The 20,852-nt window shown below is 41.5% G+C and overlaps 2 protein-coding genes across 2 annotated transcripts; one reads left to right on the forward strand and one right to left on the reverse strand.

Moving 5' to 3' along the window:
• Positions 1-661: 661 nt before the first annotated feature.
• LOC308297889 (free fatty acid receptor 3-like) lies at positions 662-9,023 on the forward strand (the record flags this gene model as incomplete). The annotated part of the gene is made up of 2 exons (XM_080741454.1): positions 662-886; positions 8,364-9,023. The coding sequence occupies 2 exons, from the start codon at positions 662-664 to the stop codon at positions 9,021-9,023; spliced, it is 885 nt and encodes a 294-aa protein (XP_080597580.1).
• A 1,377-nt stretch (positions 9,024-10,400) lies between these two features.
• Positions 10,401-14,676, reverse strand: lim2.5 (lens intrinsic membrane protein 2.5; the record flags this gene model as incomplete). Its single annotated transcript, XM_080738619.1, has 4 exons — positions 10,401-10,462; positions 11,580-11,714; positions 12,612-12,761; positions 14,502-14,676. 4 exons carry the CDS (start codon positions 14,674-14,676, stop codon positions 10,401-10,403), a joined length of 522 nt encoding a protein of 173 aa, XP_080594745.1.
• Between the last annotated feature and the right edge of the window lie 6,176 nt (positions 14,677-20,852).

The following is a 20,852-nucleotide window of genomic DNA, read 5'->3' on the forward strand; positions in this document are numbered from 1 at the left end:
CGGCTGTTACATTACTGATAAAAACTCTCACTTCACATAGTTTTTAGTGGTGAGCGTCAGTACATTTCTCTGGACAGGTCATAAGACGTAAGAAGTGTACACCATAATGGTTAAGGCTCAAACTGTTTTTCTGTGGTCGGGGACCCTCCTGTCTGAAATGTACACACCGCTCTTGTACAATCCAAGACGGTCTACAAATTACGTGAATGTTCTACAGTTATTCTACTAATTCTTATGTTGTTTTACTTAAGCTACTGTACAGAGTCAGTCAAGCCAAAGAACCTTTTTCTTTTTAAATAGTCTTATGTACAGCATTTCCTGAATATGGCTGCCACAAAAGTTGTAATACTCTCACCTGGGAGATTGCCGCTTACGTAATCTCTACCAGGAGATCATGGGTTCGGCCCATTACAAAAAGAAAAAAAACTAAACAAAAAAAGAACATGGAGGTTTTGATAGTAACTGTGACCTGACGGTCGCAATCATCATAATGTTTTACAAGAATTACTTCCAGGAAAACACTGTCATCACATCAAATGCTCCAGACAGAGAAATATGGAGAGAGGTAGAAAATCGATGTGTACAGTTTCAGGCCATGCAGAATACTGTATGTTGTTCATTATTTCATCTGTCATCTGTCCTTTGATTTAGAATCACAGTCATGAAGCTACAGAGTGAGATCATCCTCTCAGTCGACATCCTCACCTTCCTGATAGGCCTGCCAGCAAACATCTTGTCACTGTACGCCTTCAGTACCCAGATCAGTACCAGGCCAAGTCCAACAGCCATCCTGCTCCTCAACCTGACTGTCTCAGATCTCATCTTCCTTTCTGTGCTTCCCCTCAAGATGTATGAGGCTAGACGTGGACGCAGAGAGTCAGCGGCTGTCTCTCTGCCAACATATCTTCTTGTTTTCTAAATACATGATGTGTTTCAAATAATCTGTTCTCGGAGTTCCGACAAGATGGCGACCGAGTAGGACGCGTTTGTTGAGCTCTGTAGAGGTGCAAAGTTTTCACATTTTTTAAGCCCATTTTTTACTGCCTTTATAGTTCTTTTGAGACTTTAAACGCCAAAACACTGGTGAGTGTCTGTTTTTGCAGTTGTTTCGTGTTTCATGCCGAATACGATTAACACGAGGTCGAGGAGTACCAGGTCTCCGACCGCAAACGCTGACAACATGGCTGGCGCAATGCAGGGCGACGCTGACGCTCCGGTTACAAAGAGCATGCTGCGCGAGGTCCTCAAGGAATCACTGAAAGAGTTTATGGATGGTTTTATTCAACCCATGATGCTTGGCTTGGAGAAGAAATTACTGAAGAAGATTGATGACTTCGGAAAGGAGCTGCGTCCTGCAGTCGCCACGCTGAACACGACCGTGGCTGAACATGGGGAGGCCATTGAGAACTTTGGTTCCTCCATGGACAGTTTGCAGATGTGTATCACTGAATTGGAGAGAAGATGTGCTAATCTGGAGGAGAAGCTCGTCATAGCAGAAGACCGGAGTCGTAGGAACAACATAAGAGTGATTGGGATCTCTCCTGGGCTAGAAAAGGCTGACCCAGTGGCCTTTATCCAGTCTTTTTTGCAGAAAACATTCCCCGACGAGTTTCCCGACTCCCCCCCGGAGGTGGATCGTGCTCATCGGACCGGCAATCCACGTTCTGATAAGCCAAGGGCTTTCCTGGCAAGGATCCATTTTTTCCGGGTAAAGGAACGCATACTCCAGCTCTCCAGGAAAGCAGGCCAACTGACATACAATGGCAAAAAGGTGTATATTTTCCCCGACTGGTCTGCTGAAACATCAAAGAGAAGGGCAGCTTTCGGGCCAGTAAAGGAATTCCTACGTTCCATCACCGCGGAAGGAGTTAAATACGGAATAAGGCACCCGAGCAAATTCTGGATAACCGTGGATGAGGCGACTTCTACTTTCAACTCACCCAAGGAAGCGCTGGCCTTTTGCAAGGATAAGTTCAAGACTCCAGGTGCTGCGGACGAGACTCTAGCTACGCAGGATGATGAGACGACAGTTACAGAGAACTAACTTTTACCAGGGACACTTTTGCTTTTGTGATCGCGTGCTTTCAAACACATTCTGCCGATGTGATATCCTTTTGCCTTTAATGGACTGTTGGTAAGCTGGCTGGGACTTTGGAGATGACTTTTACGCAGCGTCTTTCTTTCCTCACTCTCTCCTCCTCCTCCTCCCCAAAGGGTGAGTTGTTAATGTAAGCCTACTTATTGTTTTGGACTCATCATCTGACTTGACGTTGTGTTTTCAAGTGTTTCGTTTCATAATGCCTATTTTATTTGTATTGAAGAATAAGATATATTTTATTTTTTAATAAGATCTGTAAGCAGATGGGTGTTACTCGTTTTAATTTAGGTTACCGCAAGGAGAGAGGATTTAGGGCTGATAAAGCTATAAGCATAATTCACTGTCTTTTTTGTTTGAATATAATGGACATTGTTCTTGTTATTATTGTATTCTTTTTCTTTGCTCTTATTGAGCGTTGTGCTGCTTACTATATAGGTCTAGAGGGTTTTATCTCTCTCTGTTAAGCTTTGTCTAACGTGTTCCGTGTCCCGGTTCCGAGCCTGCTCTCTCTCTCGTCTTCCCTCTGTGTCTCTCTATCTATCTCGGCTTTCCCTCTCTCTCTCTCTCTCTCTCTCTCTCTCTCTCTCTCTCTCTCTCTCTCTCTCTCTCTCTCTCTATGGCTCTCTCTCTCGCTGTGTGTGTGTCTCTCTCTCTCTCTCTCTCTCTCTCTTTCTGTTAGGTAATGGCGGCTATGTTGGTTGTTAGTTTATGGTTCGTTTATGCCTCCTAAAACGCTACTTTCTCGGGTAGGAGGGCGAGACTGGGCTTTGGCCTTTGTATTGAGTAATGTAGCCTACTGTTTAAGGCGAAACAGATATAAATAATATGGTCTAAATTGTGAAGGCTCCGCGGTTCCAGAGACCACTCGCTCTCCCGCCCTTTCTCTATGTCTCTCTACCTATCTCTGCTTCTCCTCTCTCTCTCTCTCCCTGGCTCATTGACTCGTTCTTTTCTTTCCTTTTTTTTTTCCTAATCTTAATAGCTGGCGGATGTACATCTCGTGGCGCGTTGGCTCTACGTGCTCGTGGATCCGCTGTCTGGGGGGGGGGGGGGGGGGGGGGGGGGGTAGTTATTTACCTACTTTACTTGTTGTCTTCTAAGATGTTAATTTCTTGATGGGGGAGAGGGGAGCTCTGAATTGGGGATATTTATTTTGTAGTCGTGATTGGGTATGTTCACTGTTTGAAGTATGGTAGTTTACTGTTTAAGACGGAAACAGACTTAACTAATATGATTGACATTTATCTAAGTTTGCACTGGCCTTTTGGGCATGTACAGGGAGCTGTATATGGCGCAGTATGCATCATGTGTGCTGTGTTGTATATGGTTTCCTGATCATACATAACTGTGTTTTATGTAAATACTTATGTATACAGACTTTTCTTTTCTTTCTTTTTTTCCCCCTTCTAATTAGTAATTGTGGTTTGTATGCATGGATGCATAGGGGGGGCTGTGTGTGGCGCAGTATGCATTAACACTGTGTGTGCTTTGCTGCATATGGCCCCCCGTATGTGCTTTTAATTTCTATTTCTAACTACATATGTAAGTGCATATATGTTTTATATCATATACACTGATTTCCTTTTTTATTTATTTTTATTATTAATATTATATTAGTGCCTTGTCGTGGTGACAGCCTTATTTCCACATATCTGTCACAAGTGTTTGGTTATTTGCATTAACGTGGCTTATAGGGCTTTATCACATTCTAAGTGGGCCTAATGCTGGACTGATTATTATTATTACAGTTGTTATAGTCCCCTCTCTTTTTTTTCCCCCTTTATTCTTTTCTTTTTTCTCTCCCCCTTCTTTACTAGAAATGTTAACATACCATTCTCATTTATTTAAGTGATATGAAGTGGGGAGATTGATCATAATTTGAGCGGATGGAATGTTTGAGAGCTATTCAGCCACAAGAAGGCACTTTTTTGTTGTTGTTTTTACTTTGGTGATCTGTTATATATTTACATAACCACCAGAGGGCAATGTATGGTTACTTTTGGGCAGTTACTTGTTTGCACTCTCTGACAGAGTGAAATGAAGGTTGACTAATAGGTTGATGGGGTGGGGAACTGTTTTTGTGCACTCTGATGCTAATGGGGTTTTCCCCCTCAAGCTTCAATGTTATGTGTTTTTTTATGTTCGTTTGATGTTGCTTTTTCCTTTCTGTTCCTTTTGGGGTTGTTTTGTTTTTCTGTTGGGAAGGTTTGTTGTGAGGGACCAACTAGGAAATTCTAAAATGTTCTACTGTGCTTGCTGTGCGTATGGTTTGAACCACAATTATGACAGAATATAAATTTCTAAGTTTCAATGTAAGGGGAGCGAATATACCGCATAAGCGAACCAGCATTTTGGGGGTTTTGCGATCTAAATCAATTGACTTTGCATTTATACAGGAGTCTCATCTTTTAAAAGAGCATTCCAACCGATTGGCTAATAAACATTATCGTGTTTTAGCCTTTTCAGCTGCTTCTTCCAAAACCAAGGGAGTAGCCATATTGGCTAGACGTAACCTTAGGTTGGATTTTTTGGGTGATTGGTCTGACAGTGACGGGAGGATAGCTGTTGCTAAAATCCGCTTGGAGGGTAAAATGCTAGCACTAGTCTCTGTGTATGCTCCAAATGTTTTAGACAAAGAGTTTTACAAATTACTAACTAAAACCTTATTGGAACTGACGGATTTCAAATTCATTGTTGGTGCTGACTTCAATGCAACATGGCAACATAACCTAGATAGATCCACTGGGGTAGAAAGCAGAGAACAAGCACTAGCGTCTGCAGAACTACGTGCTTGGGCAAACTCAACTGGCTTACTCGACATCTGGCGTTTAATGAACCCAACGGTTAGAGATTTTTCTTTTCTGTCGGGTAGGCATGCTTCATTCTCTAGGATCGATTACGTTTTTGCCCCTGTTAGCTTGTTTCATAAAATTGCCAAGGTAGAGTTGCTCCCAATGTCACTCTCGGATCACAAGGCGGTGCTGTGTGTTGCTTCACTGAAACAGGTTATAGATAGAGCTCCTAGATGGCGGTTTAACACCACACTGCTGCGCGATGCGGCATTTGTAGCTCAGTTTCAAACTGGTTTGCGCGAATTTATAAATATCAATACAGGCTCAGTTGAGGATCCCAGAATTCTTTGGGATGCAATTAAAGGCTTTATCAGGAGTAATACAACCCTCTATGCGTCCACTCAGAGAAAATTAAGGTCAGCCAAACTGGTGGAATTGGAATCTCGGTTTTCTACTTTGGATAATTCTCTCCAAAATAACTTTGATGTTAGTACAGCAACCCAGAGGGAGCTAGTTAAGAAAGAAATTAACTCCATTCTCAAGCGCCGCTCAGAATTTCAAATGAAACGCACAAGGCAAAACTACTATTTTAATAGTGCAAGACCCAGTCACTTACTGGCTTTACGTCTTAGATCCAATGAGCATTTTGCTGATATTGTTAGTGTCAAATCAACAACTGGAGCCATGGTTACAGAACCCAAAGAGGTCAATGCCACATTTCGTGCTTTTTATGATGAGCTCTACACCTCCGAGGTCATTCACGATGATGCAGTATGCAATGATTTTTTATCCAACATACAGTTACCAACCCTTAGCGAGGCGGATGCGGAAGCCTTAGATAGACCGCTCCATCTGGCGGAATTACAGGAAGCTGTGCTCGCAATGCGTAGGGGCAAGTCGCCTGGTTTGGATGGGATACCCCCTGAACTTTATGCCATCTTTTGGGAAGATCTAGGTCAGCTGATGCTAGACATGTTTCGATATGCAATTGAAAGTGGCTCTTTCTCCAGGGATGTGAATGTAGCTATTATATCATTATTGTTGAAGAAGAACAAGGATCCCACAGATTGCGCAAGCTATAGACCGCTTTCACTTTTGAATTCTGATCTAAAAGTTTTTGCTAAGGTGCTTGCGCGTCGCTTGCAGGGTTTTATGACCACCTTAGTACACTGTGATCAGACAGGTTTCATAGGAACTAGACTAGCCTCTGATAATACTAGACGACTATTGCATATCGTCGATAGGGCTAAGGAGCTGAGGACCCCCGCCGCAGTGTTGTCGCTCGATGCGATGAAAGCATTTGATCGTCTGGAATGGTCTTACCTGTGGGCTGTACTAGATAAAATGGGATTTGGTGCTTCATTCATACATTTTGTTAAAGTACTTTATTCTAATCCGTCAGCCATGGTCCTAACCGGTAAGATGTGTTCGCCGCTATTCACGATTGGCAGATCTTCAAGGCAGGGTTGTCCCCTTAGCCCTCTCCTTTTCGCACTTTCACTCGAACCCTTGGCTCAGACAGTGCGTCAGTCTGCAGATATTACTCCTGTTTCGATTAACAACACACAGCATCGCATTTCCCTATATGCTGATGATATTCTACTGTTCCTTGAGAATGCACCACAGTCAATTACTCACGTCCTTCAAATTTTTGATCAGTTCAGTTCCATTTCCGGCTACAAAATTAATTGGACGAAGTCAGCCCTTCTACCTCTAAATGATCAGATGAGATCTGCTATCCTGCCGCCCATAATCCCAGTAGTAAGCCAATTCAAATATCTTGGCATAGATATTTTCCCCTCTCTTCAGGCTATTGTTAAGAACAACTATGGTGACACTCTAAATAAGATTTGTCTTGATTTAGATAGATGGTCATCTTTGCCCAACTCTCTCCAAGCTCGAGTTTCAATCATAAAGATGAATGTTCTTCCTAGGGTTAACTTTGTAAGCTCTATGCTCCCTTTGCCACCACCGCCGCAATACTGGAATAAGCTTCACTCTTCGATATCTAAGTTTGTGTGGAAAGGGAAACGCCCTCGTCTTAAACTTTCTCTATTACAACGTGCTAGAGATGATGGCGGCCTTTCATTGCCCAACTTTAAATTTTATTATTGGGCCTTCACGCTCCGCCCCCTTTTAAATTGGTTTAACCCAGCAAATAAGGTTTCTTGGAGAGAGCTTGAGGAGAGTTTAGTGCAGCCTGTTGAATTGAGAGATCTTATCTATTCAAACATAACTACACATCAATGCAAAGTTCGCTTTGGACCTATCATTTCTCATTTAGTGGCAGTATGGAGGGCAGCTGAAAAGATGTGTAAGATTGATTGTAAATGGAACTTATTTTCCCCAGTGTTCAATAATCAAAGACTTTTAATCGAGGATCGCCCCATTCGCTTTCCAAGGTGGAGGGCTAAGGGGATTCGTACATTAGGGGACTTATTTGATAGAAATGGTTTACGACCTTTTCGAGATTTGTGTGACATCTTCAATCTGCCTGGAAATACCCTTTTTTTCTACTTCCAACTGAGAACGTCCATGAGGACCTATGGGGTCCCATGGCAAGCTCCCCTTAGATTGCACCCCTTCCATGAGTTTATCTGTGATGGTAACAGAACAAGAGGTTTGGTTTCCACCCTCTATGGTTTTTTATTAGACTGTAGTTATGGGCCCCTATCTGTTGATACTGTTTGGAGGAATGATGTACCAAATTTGGACCCTGACTTTTGTTGGGACACAGTATGGTCTAACATTAGGCTATCTTCTAGAAATCCAGACCATCAACAAATTCATTTAAATTTTGTTCATCGGACTTATTTAACTCCCCGCAGACTATGTGCTATGAGGATTTTGAATAATCCCAACTGCACTCTCTGCGCCTCAAATAGTATTGGTACCTTCCTTCACATGGTTTGGGAATGCCCAAATGTGTCGTCATTCTGGAATATGGTTGCCTCAAAACTTTCAACTATTTTTAGTATCAATATCATATCTTCTCCTTCTTTATTTTTATTAAATGACGTCTCACAGTTGCAACTAAACAATATACGCAAGCGCATCTTCTTTGCTGGTGTAACGGCGGCGAAGAAGATGGTAGCTACGCGGTGGAAACCTCCTCATACGTTAACGTTTCGCCAGTGGGCCTTAACCTTTCTAGATATAGTATATTTAGAGCAGTCGATAGCAAGGTTACACGGAGCAAAAGAAGAAAACATTAATATGTGGTCGGACATTGCAGATAAGCTTAAGGCTATGATTCAAGAAATCACTATATAGTGGTAACAGCCTAGCACAGGCATGCACTATTGTACATTCCGTGTTGGTCCGGGGAAAGGGGGTGGGTGGGTTTTCTTTTCCTTTTCTTGTTTTACTATTGTTTGTGTTGTTTGTCTGTTAATTGCATTTTTCTTTTGATTATGGAAAATAAAAATATTTGATAACAAAAAAAGATGTATGAGGCTGCGTGCGATATGCAGTGGGAGCTGCCTCACTACCTCTGCACAATTACCGCCTACATCTTCTTCAGCACCATCTACACCAGCTCCCTGCTACTGATGGCGGTTAGCGTTGTGCGCTACATCGCGGTAGCTTTCCCCATCGCCTACCGGAATCTGTACAATCCTGTATACCCCGTAGTGATGAGTGCTATCATCTGGTTGGTCTCAGTAGCCCACTGCTCCCTTGTCGTTGTCATCGAGCACCATCCATCCCTCTCCAATCCAAACTCCACCGTGTGCTATGAAGACTTCTCACCGAAGCAGTTGGCCGTCCTTCTCCCCATGCGCATGGAGTTTTTCATAGTCCTTTGCCTAATACCCCTTTCAATTTGTGTTTTTTGCTACCTGGCCTGCATCAGGATTCTCTACACACGCCCTGGGATATGTCAAATGCAGAAACGGAAGACGAAGGCCATCGGCATGGCCGTGGGGACCCTAGCTGTGTTCCTGGTCTGTGTGCTTCCATATAACCTTTCCCATGTCACAGGCTACTTTCAAGACACTAGTCCCCAGTGGAGGTACTACACCCTGCTACTCAGCACCCTTAACACATGCCTGGACCCCATCATCTTCTACTTCTCCTCGCCTTCCTTCCGTCTTTCCATTTGCAAATCCTCATCCCCGCCAGATTCATTGTGAATGTTTTATCTATTCTTTGTCCACTGACTTATTTCTTACTTGCCTTAAAAGTGCCCATGTCCAACCAATTTTCCGCCATGGCCTGGGCAGCTATACGCTTTGGAACACCTTACCTGAGGATCTTTGCCCTGAAACATGACGGCCGCTGATAACATGACGTGTGACCGTCATGGGTCAGGATTTACCTGCGTTGGTGGAGGCGAATTCAAAAGCCCATACAAACTACACAAACATTCAGATTTCACAAACAAAGTGCTTTATAAAGTCACAAACCTTTCTAAATTTTGGCCGGCATTGTATAATTACCCGGAACCTCTGTGTTCTTTAACTAGTAAGACACCTCAGGGTGACATGCGACCTCGCCCTAAAGGGTGAGGTCGCGCCAATTCTTGGCCATCTCGCCAGTGATGTAAATGGGACCAGTTACTCATATATGGAGACCCCTGCATGATAGTCAACAAAACATGCCCATATATGGGCATTACCAAATATGGGCATTCCCAGATATGTCCTTAATATTGATAACATAATATCCTTAATAATGATAATATATAGGAATCTCCATATATGGGCATAAAACATATGTTAATTAGTAAAGCCAAGCAGGGCCTTGGCGAGTTAGGGCCTGGGTTTGATGCCTGGGGATCTCCACGACCATAGCACAAGCTCAAGTCAGCACTATGTCTTTTAAGTTGTTTGCACTAGTTATGTCATTCATATGCAAATCCGTACTGCCTTACTTTTTTGTATTTTATATTAGATAATGCTGTGTTGAATGACTTGTTTGACAGCATGTGTCAATGTAGCATTGTGTTGGGTTCATGATGTGTATTTTCAGACAGTTAAACCCTCAAAAACTTGCACTTTGTCTGCTGTTTTTTTCTCCTATGTGAAACATTTTTGCTGAAAATAGCCGATCTACAAGCTCACAGCAACTCACAGAACAGGGGGTTAAAGTGGTTAATACAAAAATAAAAGTTCCTATCACATCACCTTGCAGCGGCCCCCCTGTAGTAACTCTGAGGACCCCCTGTTGAAGACCTATGATAGGCCTATAAGCCATTTTAACACGATTCGGATTACAACGCATACTGCACATGTTCAAAACATAATAGCAGTAGATCGTCATCATTTGAAGTGTCTATAAGTATCTATAAAAGTGCCATGGTTCAACTACTTTCCACCATCAGTCATGTTGAACCAAAAATGCAAAGACATTTGACACGGTCAAATTCTAATGTTTTATTGCTTTAATGTCAGAGCCATTTTTCATTTGTTTTATATACTGTACTTGTTCATTTACTTTCCCATGGGAAATGAAAATGTTATATTTCCCATTTCTGTTTGCGTTTCGCAGTGTACCGTTTCTTCCTTTCTTTAGCGAGGGCCAGCCACTCTTCTGCATTCATGCATCCTGTATGCACACATGTAGAATATACCTGCAAAATAATATTTAATTAATCAAATGCAGTCATAATAGTGAAAACCTCTTCCAAAACACAGGTTATAAACAAGCTACCTATTTAGCAAAATACAGTAAAGCTATTCACAGTACTAGGCTTTTCTCGCCTACATTAAAGGGCAACTTTGTTTTTTTACAACAATGGTTCATATTTAAGATTGTAATTAGAGATAAGAAAAACAATTACTGCTTTCTATCGTTTTAGCCATTTTAGTGATTTTGATTTCAGTGAGTGGGGGCATGCGTACAATCCGTACATGCGGCTAAATATGTATTTTTAGACAATAAACCGGCGATTTCTTTATTACTATTTACAGTAACACTACTAGCCCCCATAGTCACATCTGCCAATAAATATTGCGGTGCATCTTGGGAATGAGCTTATCGTGTCCATATTTAGCCACTGAAATCCACTGAAATCAAAATCGTTAAAACCTCAAAAAAGATAGAAAGCAGTATAACACAGCTTTTATTTTCTCTAATTACAATCTAAAATATGAACTCTTGTTGTAAAAAAACCAAAGTTGTCCATTAAGCAGGCAAATTAAGCAGGCAAACAAATATAATGTTTGGAACCAATGTGTGAATGTGTTTAAGATGAATTCTGCATTTTCTGTTTTAGCCTATTTCAGATAGGTCAGTGTAGAGAGACAACCAACTAAATGCAGAGGGAGAAGATGTACATGCAAGACAGAGATCAGATTAGGGTCGGATTCAAACCCGAGTCATCAGACTCACAAGAAGCATTAACGTGGTCTGTGCACTGCACTGGCTGAGCCACCAGCACCATGGGCTCTGACTCTGATATGTGAATTTTATTCTGTTGGATTCATGGTAACTGTCACCACAATGTGGCTCCATACTGTGTTCCAATAATTGACAATTGTACAGTATGTGCATTATTTAAAAAAATATGCAACAACTTTAAATTAACATATTATTTGTGTGGCATGCACATTAATTTATACTATGGCCGTGTTGCTCACCGAAAATAACATAATCAAAAAATATATTCAGTGAGTGACTTGATTGTGTGATGAACACATAAATTAGGCTTTAAGCCAGAGAAGTCCACTTCCTGATCTCTGATTTACCTGCAAAGAAGGTCATGAGCAGGGCCACCCAGCCTAGTATGTAGGACCAAGAGAAGCGCCAGTCGCCAAAGCGCTTGCCCAAGAAGTTCACCGTCACCCCAGTGTAAATGGCCATTGCAAGCAGAACGAAGAGAGCTGGCAGAGGATGACACAATACGTATTTAAATGGATTTCCACCATTGAAGGTTATGTTATATATAAAATTGTCTGGAAATTAGAAATGCAATAATAACAGATAGAGAGTTGGTAACCAAATGGACCCTTATAGAATGTAAAATGTACCCTTATGGGTCCATTTGGTTTCATTTAAGAGTAAAATTATTGTAACACCTGCATTACTTAATTTACATGAAGTCTGCACAATTAGAGAATGTAGAAGAATTGTTATTTTGGTCAGCCTGTCATCTCCTATATGGTACCAGAAATACAGCATGGAATTGTGGATAAAATCTCATCCAACACGATTTAGCCTCTTTTGGGTCTGAGAGGTTAAATCTCATCAAATGGTGGACCATTCCTCCGTGGCTCAAATGCTGAATAAATCATGGACCTTGATATCAAAAAGGTTGAAAACCACTGCTTTAGGGCTCTATTTCCTATGGTATCAGAATTCAATCAAAGCAGTGGGTGTATAGGTTTGTTAGCTCTGGTTTTCTCCAGCATCCAAGCTCAGCTTTGAATTTAGACTTGCCAGATGTATCAGTTGTAGGATCTCTGATTTCTGATCATCTGGCTGCACAAGACTAGTTCAGTTGCTACAGCGATATTGCAATAATGATAAAGAACCTGTCATTCTCTTTGTTTATATTAAAATGCATTTCCTGTGATCACTTGCAGGTCACTCTCGGTTTAAATAAAGTTATAGGAACTTTCTCATATCTCTCCTGGCTGAATTTCTGTTGGTTTTACATAATATGTAATGATTTTTTTTTTTTAAATGAAACTAAAAATAAAACATAATAATAATGATAAAACATGTTTTACTCTTGTCTTTACTCTAGGTGTTTTGTTATCTGGCATTACATTACTCACTTGAAACAAAGAACATGATCCCAGCAGCGAAAGAGCGATTGAACCTCTCAAAGGCAGAGAAGTGGGCAAAGGACAGTATCCCAGCAATGATGCCAGCAAAGCATGACATGGCAGAGAGGATCATGAAAGCACGAGTGGCATTCCAGTAGGCTATGTGAGAGAGAGAGAGAGAGAGAGAGAGAGAGAGAGAGAGAGAGAGAGAGAGAGATTAAAGGTTTCATTTTTAATTAAAAAAATCACACCCGTGTGAACTGAGCGGTGGTCGTGGAGGCTGTGCAACAGCACTACTGGGTGGGTGCAGCGGGGTAATGTGCTTTACAATGCTGTAGTTTCTTCACACACTCTAATTTATTTGACCCTAAAACATTCAGTTTGTTAATAATAATAATAATACTTGACCACACATGCTGACCCACCCTTCCCCCCTGTGTGTGTGTGTGTGTGTGTGTGTGCGTGTGCGTGTGCGTGTGCGTGTGTGTGTGTGTGTGTGTGTGTGTGTGTGTGTGTGTGTGAGAACAACAGCGCCCCTCCCTTAACATGTGTGGTCAGAAAAGGTACTGCAGGCTTGAGGCTACATACACGGACGGCCGGACGGCCGGACGGACGGACGCATACCCACACACACGGCCACGTATAGGAGACGGTGTGACCACCGCTCAAAAAAAGATAACTACCCGTATTTTCCGGACTATAAGGCGCACTTAAAAGCCTTTCATTTTCTCAAAAAACTACAGTGCGCCTTATAGTCCAGTGCGCCTTATATATGGATCATTCATTGACATTGACATTCCCTTTAGCACAGCTCCATCTGTTGGATGCATAACGCAACAGTAGCGTCTATTATGTGCGCCTTATAGTCAGGTGCGCCTTATATATGAAAACAGTTTGAAAATAGACCATTCATTGACAGTGCGCCTTATAGTCAGGTGCGCCTTATAGTCCAGAAAATACTGTAGACGATATCTCAACAACAGTTAAGTATCCTATATATAGTTTAGTATTAGTAATATAATTTTCTATGCATAGGTGTTTTGGTAATAATTGCAATCGTATTCAATCGTGATATTCCTCAGGACCAATCATACCGTGAGAGCAAAACTGATGGTGGATATATCATTTTAGAATGAAACTCTCGTGCTATTGCTGACTGTGACCAAATTGTGACCCCTTTTCATTTCCTGTAATGTTATTATCAACACTTACATTTTTAGCAGCCACACTTCCGTTGTAGTGTAGCCAGTATTTCTTGACAGAAAGCTGGATGTATTTATAGGTGTACTAAGTCTACTCTCTGATATGCTGTTATCTCACACTGAATGCGAGGTCTTCCTGTCCCCTATTTGTGTAATCCGCTATGTCACTGCACCAATAAGTCTGCAAACAATAATTACTCATTCGTGGGCTACATTTACTGTACTAATTAAAATGGTTCTGATAGGGGAAAAAACTAACTCATGGACTTCCTTCTGGCTAATTAAAAGAGTAGTTCATCCCCAAAATGACTTTTTTCCCCCATTGATTACTCACGGCACGGAGACTTGAGTTCAATCATATTCTTATAAGACAACATTTTGATTACAATAATGTACCCCCATTGATTGAAATGCATTTGGCTCCCCATCCGTAATCAATGGGTGTAAATTTACCCCAAAAAATAATAATAATTTATATATATATATATATATATATATATATATATATATATATATACTGTATACTTTGGGGATGAACTGCTCCTTCAAGCACGTAACCTTACACGTGGACCGCCGTGGTTATCAGATACAGATATTTCATCCAGTCTGAGTTAAAAGTCCATTTGTAAAGGTCCTCCTAGACGTGACCACGGCCAGAAGGATCAAAGGTGAAGGTCCAAGTGGTTCCATCACTCACCGATGCTGTCAGTCTGCATGTAACACTTGCCAGACATGCAGTATCTCCACAGGCCCTGGTGGGCGAAGCTGCCAGAGAGGCGGTACTGCATCCAGTAGTCAGTGGCTGTGGAGACCACCAGTAGGATGTTCCCTACGATGGCACAGAACAGGCCCCCTCCCATGAAGCTGTACATCCTGAGTGACCGCAACAGCGAAGGCTCCACACACTGTCCAGGAGATGAGGAGAGATGGTTATTGTTGTTGCCCCCCAAAATTCTTTTGGGGGGTCCCCAGATGATTAGCTTAATGTGCAACCTTGTTTTCTCACTCAACAGTAAACAAAACCAACATAAAGTATAAGTGTATATAGAGGGTATCTGCACATTTCTAAAGTGACAATTGAAGGACTTTTTAATATCTCTAAAATGAGAAATTAAACGTTGGCCAAATTGTCAAATATTAGAGGCAGATATTGTGAAAATATCCGATCTACATGCTCACAACGCCTCACAAGGCGCTGTGAGGTGTAAATAACTTTTTCATCCACGGCAGCCCTGATTTGCTCTGTTAATATTTAGAATCGTATATCAATATTGGAGAAATATCTGTTTCCTTCAGAACTGACCTAAATTAACTTTTTATCGGTTTGACCACTTGAACCCCAGCATCCCTATTCTGGGGGGAAGGTTCACCAAAAATAGACAATCTTCTACAAGATCACAACACGTCAACATGATGCGTTGCAGCTTGTAGATTGTCTATTTTTGGTGAAGAGAGTTGGCCGTAGATGGAAAAAGAACTCAAGTACAGTGCAAATCAGGTCTGTTTTACTAAGTGATATTGATGAATTCCACCCCTGGACTGGCATCACAGCACCCGGCCTAGGGTACCCACTTTGGGAAGGCCTGCAGTAGAGTAAAAGGGGCTGAGGTGCTTTGTGTACTACAGTGCCATCTTGTAGAGTTGGATGGAGAGAGACGAACACTTATTAGGCCTTCCTCCCGATAGCTACACCAGCATTAGTTTCATGCCTCCTGAAAGACTACTATGGTGGAAGGTTTTGAGAGTTTCTTGGGGTTGCTTCTCCCCTTCCAGACTGTATACTGTATATCTGTTAGGCAGGGCATCAACGACTTTTTTGCAAGTCGACTCGACTCAGTAAAAAGTTGAGTTGAAGTTGACTTTATTGTTTGATGACGTCATCACATCACACACGACCCTCCCAATTATTTTGGGGGGTCCCCAGATGATTAACCTAATTAATGTGAAACATTGTTTTCTCACTCAACTGTAAACAAACCAACATAAAGTATAGAGAGTATCTTCACATTTCAAAAGTGCCAATTTAAGGACTTTTTAATACCTCTAAAATGACAAATTAAACATTGTCCAAATCAAATTGTCAAATATATAGAGGCAGAAATTGTGAAAATAGCAGATCTACATGCTCACAACGATAGAAAGTTTTTTTTTTTTTTTTCAACTTCGACTTTCGACTTTCTCTGGTGGGAGTCTACTTGTGAAATGAAGTCGACTTGTCGACTTTTTCGTTAATGCCCTAATATCTGTCCATATGCAGTATTGTGCCTCCTTAGTGCACTTTTGACCTTTTCTCCCCCTTGCACTGTTTTCCACCCAAAGGTACTGTCACACATATCTGAATATGCTATATTTTAGCATGATATTTTGCACAATACTCAGGAGCACTGTACATTTGACCTGTGTACTTGATCACGTACATATTATAGCCCTATTCTTTCACCTTGTAAATATCCCTTACTTAATACATTATTTTCCAAACTCTTTTTTATTTAAAGATGGTGGTTCTCAACCTGTGGGTCGGGACCCCCAGGGGGGGTCTCCAAATTATTTTCTAACTCAACAGTAAACAAACCAACATAAAAGTATATGCATATTTCTAAAGTGACAATTTAAGGACTTTGTAATACCTCTAAAATGACACATTAATGCTCACCAGAAAAATATGATTATTTTAGGGGTCGCGGCCTGAAAAGGTTGAGGACCACTGGTTTAGGCTGCAGTAGCTAGTTGTCTTAAGTCTTCCAGGACAACCACTTGGAAGACGAGTGGTGCAGACTATGAGCGTCTACTCTACAGTATATAAACACAATCGGTCCGTGTTCGGGGGAAGGAGATATTTGCCACTGCATGTACTGCAGGCTGGGGAGTTGGACGGAGTCTCCAAGTCCTCCCAGTGGGGGCTCCTTACTAGTGACAACGTACACACGGATGTCCACAGAGGGAATATAGCATAACGACTACATTGGGGAAAAGGGGTAGAAGGGTTTTTTTCAAAAGCGATTTGAAAAAGTTCAAATGACCTAGTGGGGATAAAAAAAAGGATACTATCATGCTTTTGATGTGCATTTCACTCATTTGTTTATGGTTATCATCATGTGTAGAATAAATCGATACAATTCATATTGATGAGAAAGCTTTCTCAGTGCTCCAGGTCAGGAAGTTAAAGGGCCACCCTAACCCTAACCCTGGCCACAACCAGATCTTATTTTATTGTTGTTTGGGACACAATCAACACAATCCTGAGTTATTCTTTGTGTTCAATCTGTGTTTTGAGATATTTTAGTATTTCAGCTGTGCTAGTGATGCGTTTTGCATCATATGATGCAGCATGATGATGCAAAATGCATCATATGATGCACTTTGCATCACTAGCACAGCTGAAATACTAAAATATCTCAAAACACAGATTGAATACAAAAAATAACTCAGGATTGTGTTGATTGTGTCCCAAACAACAATAAAATAAGATCTAGTTGTCCCAGAGGTGAAGTGGCCCTTTAATTTTGCCATAAACAAAGCAAACAAGGTCATGGACACAAGGGGTGGTGGCAAAATAAAAATAAAAACAGGAAATAAAGCGTCAATCCCACCGGGTAACTAAATTATATCCTTCACGTTCGCTATTGTATTTCTTTTATAGTCAGTGTGCCATCAATTTTACTTTTTGTAAAAAAGTAAAGATTTGTAGTTATAGTGCTGTGTGAAAAGTCCTTTAGGGTTGTAGTTATCATATTCACAGATTGTACTCCAGTGACCCTCTGCACAACTTGACATGGCAAGTATGGTACAGTATGTTAAAATAGATGAATGGCAGATATCAATATTATTCAGAAACAGGTCATCTCCACAGACCTACAGTATCACACAACTGTACTAAACTAAACTTCTCAGCACAACTTCAGCAGAATTTCAGAGACAAAAAATGTATGGCTTCTAATATAACATTAACTTTCCAACATATAGAGTAGAGGTCATGTTTAAAAGTGTGAATAGAGTGTGTCTTGAGTAAGTGATAGTCATGCTAACACAATCATTTTATATTCAAATACCGGTACATAAAATTACAAGGACAGTAATGGACATAATCCACAAACCCATTGGTCTGTGGGCAATAGACATGTCACACTAGCCACATTTAATACAACATGAGCCAATTGGAAGCACCAGACACACTTCCAATGTCTATTATAGCATCTTATTTCACACCAAATACTGTGCACAAAATGAATATCACACAAAGGCAAAAAGACCAGGAAGCAGACCCCAACCCAAATACACTATGGTTACATTTGTATTCTTCTTGTAATTATCCAACGTATCCTACCTGCTAAACATATCCACAGTAAGTCCTATGCTTCTGTACTAATTGATATGAAGCATATCATGCACATTCAAAGCACACAAACAGATTCAGTATTTAAGGTCAAGTATTTAAGGTCAGATACAGACCGTAAGTACAGAAGTAATGGTTGCAGATCTTTATAAATATCTAATCAAAACTCAGAATGTGACAGGAACAGCACTAAATGTATGTTAAAAAACAGATTAAGTGACATTATAATTTGATGACAAACTAGACATTTAAATAGGCTACTCTAGCAAACCATTAATCCATCAGCCATTTTAAAACAATATGAGGATGTTGAATTGTCAAAATTATCAATATTTGAATTTTGACAGATCACAATAAAAGTCTCAAAGTCCCAAATAAAAAATATCAACTTTGCTAAGCATCAAACCAACTTGTGACTAATTATCACAGGCCTATCAGTGCATGTGACGTGAACAAGAAGAGCTAAGGCTGAGATGTTGAGCAAGCACAGTTTACAATCATTGTAAACAATGTATATTTTGAAATACTTTTTTATGAAACTGGAATCCCATGAGAATGACTTTAATTTTGTTTTGGCTAACCCTGTGTATATGTATAAGCCTGCAGTTCATTAAAGTTACAGTGGATCATTCTTAACCCTTGAAGGCTGCACGTAGGGTCACATAGTGAGGGCTCTTCTCCCGGCCCTTAGCACCGCATAACATGAATCAAATGATGGCCATATCATCAGCTCTTATCAAAAGACTAGGGTACATCTTACCTGAATTCTTCAGGATAAATAAACCCTCTTTAAGTGTCAACCTTTCCTCAGGGAAAGAGTGAGAGAGAGAGTGCAAGCCCGGACTGAGCAAAATGTCAAAGAGGACCCCCTAGGCTGAATTCCAAAAAGTTATCCCCTCCGCTTTTCTGTTGATGGAGGCAAAATCCTTTACAGCAATCTACACAGAACAAATGCACTTGAGCTGGTGGGTGAAGCGGCACGTGACCCTTTCACATTCAACTAGGTGGGAGCATTTGGGAGCGTAGATCATGTAGGGGTGGGGGAGCAGTGTAGGGGGACAACGGGGGTGGGGTTGTGTCAGGGATACGAGGCCGATGTACCACAGTCCCCTTGTCTGTTGTTGTACCAAGCATTCTGGAACTGTGGATGTGCAGAGGCTTGCAGTACTGCTGCAGTCAATGCAACATGCTGAAGCGCACACTTTCTTTCACACGGTGGCTGGGTGTGACGCTGGGGCCAGATACATGTTTAGAACAGACACATGACCAAATGGCTGCTTAAATATAAAGTCTCACAGCGGTGACCCTGCATGTTCACTTTAAGGACAGTTGTGGTGCACAAAACTTGCATAGTGAAGAATTTATTCAAAACCACGTATACAGTATAAAAGTACCAGTAAGACTCCCTAATCGGGAGATAAGCGACCGTAGGTCACTTATCTCCACAAATAGGGCAAAAATTCGTTTTTCCAAAATCTTCCTGATCCATGTTGATGACATGAGTGTAGACATACTGTGTAGTGATTTTCGTGATTTTAGGGCAAAATCTGTAGGAGCAGTGTCCAAAAATGTCTTTTTAAAAATCGGCCTGGAGGTGGCGCTATATGGGACAGATTCATGTTGATGGGATCAGTGTAGACATACTGTGTACCGATTTGCGTGATTTTAGGGCAAACATTTTAGGAGCAGTGTCCAAAAATGTGTTTTGCAAGAATCGGCCTCATGGTGGCGCTAGAAGAGGGCCATGTGAGAAATGAGGGGTGGGGTCTCCGCGCCGCCAAGGCGGACGAATAGGTACCGGCCCCGGCTGTCCCGGTCGCTCCTAGCCGGAGTTACGGCATTTTATGTGAGCTGCAGTGTAGGGGGTCCTCCACTGGGGGCGCCACCACTTTTGCATCCGTTCTGGAGCACCAGGAGTCGGTGGTCCCCGGGAATTCCCCGTGAGCAGCCCCGTTGGGGTGGTCATTTGGTCAGTTTAGCACATTTGGTCATTTTTTACATCTGGGGGTCCCCCAGGGACCTGGGGGTCCCTGGAGCTCCGGGGGTCCTTGGAGGTTGTAGTTTGGCAGGTAAGGAGTGTGTGTGCAAAATTTGGCATGGATCGGGGCAACGGTTGCGGAGATATGAGCAGGGCAAGAGTGTGACGTGTGACTGACTGACTGACGGACTGACGCACGGACAGCCTGTGGAGGTTTTGATAGTAAATGCGACCTACGGTCGCAATTAACACGGGAAGTTCATAGATATTTCAAAAATGTACTTCACATAGCTTGCAAATGTTATCAAGACAACTGCTACTTTGTTGCCATTATACTACATTCTAACCATATGAAGCCCAGTGTCCCTATTTTGGGCATGTCATAATATGCTCACATTTGGCGAAAGTAGCCAATCTACAAGCTCACAGCGCATTGCAAGGCGACACGTTGTGAGCTTGTAGATCAGCTATTTTTAGCAAAGATATTTTGTGTGGAAGGGAAAAGGAGGGCTGTGAGTACAGACCCCTGTCAACAAAGTAGAGGTTAAGTGTTTAACAAATTATTTTGAATATATGGTCGCACATCCATGGTTGATTACAGGTGTTTGCTGGTCATACTGGCCTTAAAAGTCATATTCAGATAACTCTGGAATCTGTGAACCCTGGAAAAACACAGGGACATATTCTGTTAAGAGTGTAAACATTTGCATAAGTGTTTTGTGAGTTAATATACAACA

The sequence above is a fragment of the Nannobrachium achirus genome (assembly GCF_963921795.1).
Source record: "Nannobrachium achirus genome assembly, chromosome: 2".
Classification (NCBI taxonomy): Eukaryota; Metazoa; Chordata; class Actinopteri; order Myctophiformes; family Myctophidae; genus Nannobrachium; species Nannobrachium achirus.